Raw genomic sequence first — 5,705 nt, 5'->3', positions numbered from 1 at the left:
ATAAAACAGCAGCTTAAAAGTCCTCCCAGAAATGCTGCATGTTTTAAATACATCCTTGCCCTTATACAAAGTTCACTAGGAATTTAAAGCATCCTTCTTTACAATACAGCAGATCATACCACAGAGGTGACATGTGACTGAGAGTAGGCTTAGCCCAGTAATAAAGGTAAAATTCTGTCTCCTCTTGTCCCATGCTGAAATTTCAAAATGGGCCTCCTTACTCATTAATTGAAAACTGAATTTCCCAAAAATGCTCTCCCTTAGAGAGTTAGCAGAGACTGAATCCTTTTATACTTTCCTTTTCTTCACAACGAACTGATGACTGTTCACCAGCAAATTAAAGGATTTACAGGGAGCTCTGGTGGCATAGTGCCTAAGGCATTTGACTGCCATCCAGACAGCTGACATTTCAAACCCACTAGCCACTCCTCGGAAGGAAGACTGGGCAATCTAGTTCCATAGAGGTACTGCCTTGGAAACCCAAAGAGGAGTCACTGTGAGTCAGAACTGACTCCACGGCAGTGAGTTTGGTTTTGGTTTATGTGTGTTTATGCTCACAAATAATACAATATATTTAAAACAAACCCCAAAACCTGTTGCTGCTGAGTTGATTCCAACTCAGTGACCCAATAGGAGAGAGTAGGACTGCCCCATAGGGTTTCCAAGGCTGTAATCTTTAAGGCCAGAATGCTCCTCAGAAGCAAGGGTGGTGAGCCTTTGTCTCATTTACTTTGGACATGTTATCAGAAGAGATCAGTCCCTGGAGAAGGACATCATGCTCGGTAAAGTAGAGGGTCAGTGGAAAAAGGAGACCTCGATGAAATGGACAGACACAGTGACTGCAACAACGGGCTTAAACATAACAACAACTCTGAGAACTGACCAACATCTTGTTCTGTTATACACAGGGTCATTATGAGTCAGAACTGACTCCATGGTACCTAACAACAACAATCTTTACAGACGCAGATCACTACATCTTTTTCCCACAGAGTGGCTGGATGGAACCATCATCCTTTTGGTTAGCAGCCCAGGGCTTAATCACTGTACCGCCAGGGCTTCATTACTTTAGAAGAGGAGAATTAACACAAACTAGACTTAGTTTACAGCTTCACCACCCCATCTGGGTGCTGGTCTACCCTGTTCCAAGGCTGAAGCAGGCAGAACGATGCGTGTTGTCACAGTTGATTCTGACTCATGGCAACCCTGTGGGTGTCATAGTAGAACTGTGCACCACAGGGTTTTCAATGGCTGATTTTTCAGAAGTATATCACCACATCTTTCTTCTGAGGCACTTCTGAGTGAACTCAAACCACCAACCTTCTGGTTAGCAGCCATGCACCTTAACTGTTTGCACCACCAAGGGACTAGAGACTTAGTTTAGATGCTCCCTACATAAACTTATTATTAACCCTTTCTCCTGCCAGCAAGCTCCAATAAATAAAAATGGCTCATTATCATACTCTGAATGAGAGAGGGAAAGGACATGGATATGAAGAATCACTGATTAAGATTTCATAAAACAGCACATATATAGTCAGCTCTGAATTGCAGAGTGGTTCCATGTTTGAAAAAATATGAGTGTGCTTTCCGAGAATTCTGCTTGAGGACCCAGGCTTAACTGCATATCGCTGGCACATGAACTTTTTAGCTCACTGTTTCAATTAAATTTTATACAAAGAAAGGCTCAGTGTTACCTTTGAGATGATCCATTTTAAGATCAATAACTGCCTGGATCAACACTTGCCTGACCAAAAAAAAAAAAAAAAAAGTCCTGTTGTTGATTCTGACTCATGATGAGTTCATGTTTTTCAGAGCAGAACTCTGCTCCATGAAAAGTTGTCTTTAAGAAAAAAGTTGTTTTTCAATGGCTATGACCTTTTGGAGGTAAATCACTAGGCCTTTCTTCCGAGTTGCCTCTGGATGGATTTAGATCATCTACCTTCTAGTTAGCAGCATAGCCCCTAACCGTTTGTGCCACCCAGGGACTCCAACACTTGCCTAGATCTATTTGAATTCATTTACATAAAAGCCAGTTATTACAAACTATTAAATCTTTTCCTTTTTCTCTTTCACTTTTTTCTTTACTCCTCAATCTTGTATACACCTTTAGAGGACTATCCATTCACTTACACATAACCACCTCTTCTCCACAATTTTTGCTTTAGGAATTCTCCCTAAGTGTGGTATGTCACAATTTTTTTCTCTCTTTTTTTTGCACATGTAGAGAAAGTTGCTAACTGAAAAAGGTAATAAAAAAGATGTTTAGAGTGGATTTACTCTGGTGCTACTCAAGTACCATGAGTGCTTTTTATCTTTATTGGGTAAATTTACTACACAGAAATGAAGGTTTATAAAACATTCATAGAAAGCAAGTTAATTTTGAACTGTTGTTGTTGTTGTTATGTGCCGTCGAGTCGGCCCCGACTCATAGCGACCCCTCCTTGGGTTTCCGAGGCAGTATCACTACGGATAGTAGGATTGCCCAACCTTCCTTCCGAGGAGTGGCTGGTGGGTTTGAACCGCCAGCCGTCTGGTTAGCAGGCAAGTGTCTTAGCCACTATGCTACCAGAGCTCCAACTAACTCTAAATGTAGATGTGCCTTTTCTGTAGATGTGCCTTTTCTATCATAAATGATTTTCATTCATTCAACTATAACCAGATTAATAAAACATAGTGGGTAAGAGTGCAGGATCAAGATAAATCCCATTTTACTACTTCCTGAGTAATGTAACCTTGGGCATATTAATTTAAAAATTTTGCTAACCTCATTTTCCTCATCTATAACATGGAGATAATAACAGATCTGTTCATGGGGCTGTAAGGATTAACTGAAATTATCTTTGAAAAGCACTCTACCCCAGTCTATGTTTTAGTAAAAGTTTACCATTTGGTTTAATGAAGGTTCCAGTATAATCATGGAAGTTATTGCTACCTCAGAAAATGCTTCACTTTTAGATGTGGTTTGGGCAATACTAAACAAGGTTTAACAATACTGTTGCTGTTGTTGTTATGTGCCGTCGAGTCGGCCCCGACTCATAGCGACCCCTCCTTGGGTTTCCGAGGCAGTATCACTACGGAAGTAGATTGCCCAACCTTCCTTCTGAGGAGTGGCTGGTGGGTTTGAACTGCCAGCCTTCTGGTTAGCAGTCAAATATCTTAGACACTATGCCACCAGAGCTCCTATATATATGTTCCTATAAGTCAAATTAATTGCAATGTAAATGATACCATATGTATGGAAAGGAAATATGCCATTTTCCTAAATGTAACCCAAGAATTTGTTTTAACACACTGAAACATAGAAGATACCCATTTAATCCCAATCATTTTAAAAGTTTTTACTTTTAATTTGTACAGGGGAAGCAAAGTACGCATGTTTAATTTCCACCTCATCCCCAAAAGGCACATCATTCCGGGGATCTTAATGCTGTTATAAAATGGGATACTGACAAAGAAGACCAAACTCCTTCTACTGGCACTACTGGATAGGCTATATTAAAACTCCCTTTTATTTGAGATAAGTGATACAGTATTCCTAAATATATATATACCATAAAAGTGCCCATTACAACTATATTCTATTTTGCTATTCCTCTACCTCAATTTGACAGGCATATCAAATTTGCTTTCTTGACAGATTTTCTGTTTGCTTTAAAGTAACCACAGCTGCAGTGAGTTGGGGTTGATGCAACCAACAGCTCTTCCTCATTCTGGTACAACATACAATCTTTCCTCCTCCTCTTGTGGAGAATTTTTGAGGGAACAGAATTCACTCAAGCCATTCCAGCAATACTAAATAATTTTATATAATCCATAGACCATAATTTTTGTCAGGTTATAGATATATATTCTATTTTTCTTAACATTTAATCAAAGTTATGTCCATGGTGGACTTTCAACAAATACACTATCTCATATGAACATAAACGTGTCTTGAAGACATACATGTTATTGTTGTTGTTATACGCCGTTGAGTCGGACCCGACTCATAGTGACCCCTCCTTGGGTTTCCGAGGCAGTATCACTACGGAAGTAGATTGCCTCATCTTCCTTCCGAGGAGTGGCTGGTGGGTTTGAACCGCCAGCCTTCTGGATAGCAGTCAAGTGCAGCCTTCTGGATAGCAGTCAAGTGCCTTGGGCACTACGCTACCAGAGCTCCTGAAGACATACATTGTTGTTGTTCGCCGTGGAGTCGGCCCCGACTCATAGCGACCCCTCCTTGGGTTTCCGAGGCAGTATCACTACGGAAGTAGGATTGCCCAACCTTCCTTTCGAGGAGTGGCATACATAGGTGGACCTTATTTATACATCAATGTGTTTTCAAACAGTTGTGTAAATAAAATGCTATTTCTAAAGCAGTAAGGACGTTAGGAAGACTGCCATTTATTAAAAACACGAACACACACAGGCACACACACACACACACACACACAAAATCCTCTGCAGTCAATCCTTCCACATTGTAAACTGTCCTGGGTTTATGTTTTGGAAGTGTGCATTATTGTAAACAAAGTTTTCCTAAGTGAGCATGGCCATTGTACAGCAAGCCACATAAATTTAGAAATAGAAACTTTTCAGTACTTTTTTACATGCAGGAAATAAAAGCAGTCTTGGGGCAATCAATTTCCCATTCCTTTTATTATATGCATCACTAGAAAGCATGCTTAAGTGAAGACTTTAATTTGGCCATAACAGCCATCAATTTCTAGTTTAAAAAGAAAGAAAGAAAAGGAAAGCACACTAAATGTAATTCACATATTCCTGTCCCGTAATTATTTTGCCCTATCTTAATTTCCCATAGAAGGCTCAGGGACAATAAGCCCCCCTTCATTCTCTCCCATAAAACAAGAACCACCCATAAGTCTGAAGAAAGCTTTGGAGACTAAGGCAGAATTTCTCCAGCGTTTATAGATAGATCTCCGTCTAGGATACAGAGATACCTAATTCTATTCGGCAGTCACTGAACAGCTATCGGCTACGGCACTAGGCTGACAGCTGAAGCAAAATAACAGAAGTAAAATTTTAAAAGAAAAGCAAAACCAAGTGACAGCCCATAAACACAAGGAACCTTAAGGGAAGGTCGTGGAATTACAGGACTGGAAAGTCCCGGAGAAAGAAAACAAACCCCCTTGGTTCCCAGAAGGTAAGAACTGAGATTCCAAGAAGTAAACCAATGCATTCACAAGGTCAGTGGCAGGGGCGGGGCAAGAATCCAAGTGTCCGCGTCCCCAAGATGCTACCTAAACATCGGATCGCAAGAGGGGAGGCCCCAGACAGAGCCCCCGCCCCCGGCCCCCGCCCGCAAGGCGCACACTTGCAGAGCAGAGGCAGTGCGGGCGGCCCCTGGGAGGGAGCGGGCGCGGCGGGAGCAGACGCTCAGCGCGTGGGAAAGATCAACTGCCGCGAGTAAGTTGAGGAATGGGAGAGGATGAACGTGTGGAGGGCAGGGGTGTCTAGAAGACAGGTAAAGGGGCCGAGCTCTCACCCTTGTCGCACGCCAGCAAGAAAAGCTTCTCATTCAGGGTGTTCTCCTCCTTCACCTCCCGCACATCCTTCAGCGCCATCACCTCGTTCGGCGACGAAGAGGAGGATGGGGAGGAAGGCAAGGAGGAGGAGGAGGCTCCCGAGAGATCCGTGCTCGGGTACAGGGCCGCCATCATCGCAGCCCATGATGGGGGCAGGCCAGGGGACGGAGGCGGGGC

The 5,705-nt window shown here is 42.5% G+C and overlaps 1 protein-coding gene across 1 annotated transcript in view; it reads right to left on the bottom strand.

The window, feature by feature from the left end:
- TRPC1 (transient receptor potential cation channel subfamily C member 1) overlaps positions 1 to 5,705 on the bottom strand; it is an 80,821-nt gene extending 75,116 nt beyond the window's left edge. Inside the window, exon 1 of the mRNA XM_007952882.2 lies at positions 5,489 to 5,705. Within this exon, the coding sequence (XP_007951073.1) occupies positions 5,489 to 5,663 (175 nt within the window). The 5' untranslated portion in view covers positions 5,664 to 5,705. The remainder of the gene's footprint in view (positions 1 to 5,488) is intronic.

The sequence above is a fragment of the Orycteropus afer genome, unplaced genomic scaffold, assembly GCF_000298275.1.
Source record: "Orycteropus afer afer isolate SDZICR_OR568_19922 unplaced genomic scaffold, OryAfe1.0 scaffold00363, whole genome shotgun sequence".
Taxonomy (NCBI): Eukaryota; Metazoa; Chordata; class Mammalia; order Tubulidentata; family Orycteropodidae; genus Orycteropus; species Orycteropus afer.
This window is presented reverse-complemented; position numbering and strand designations above follow the sequence as displayed.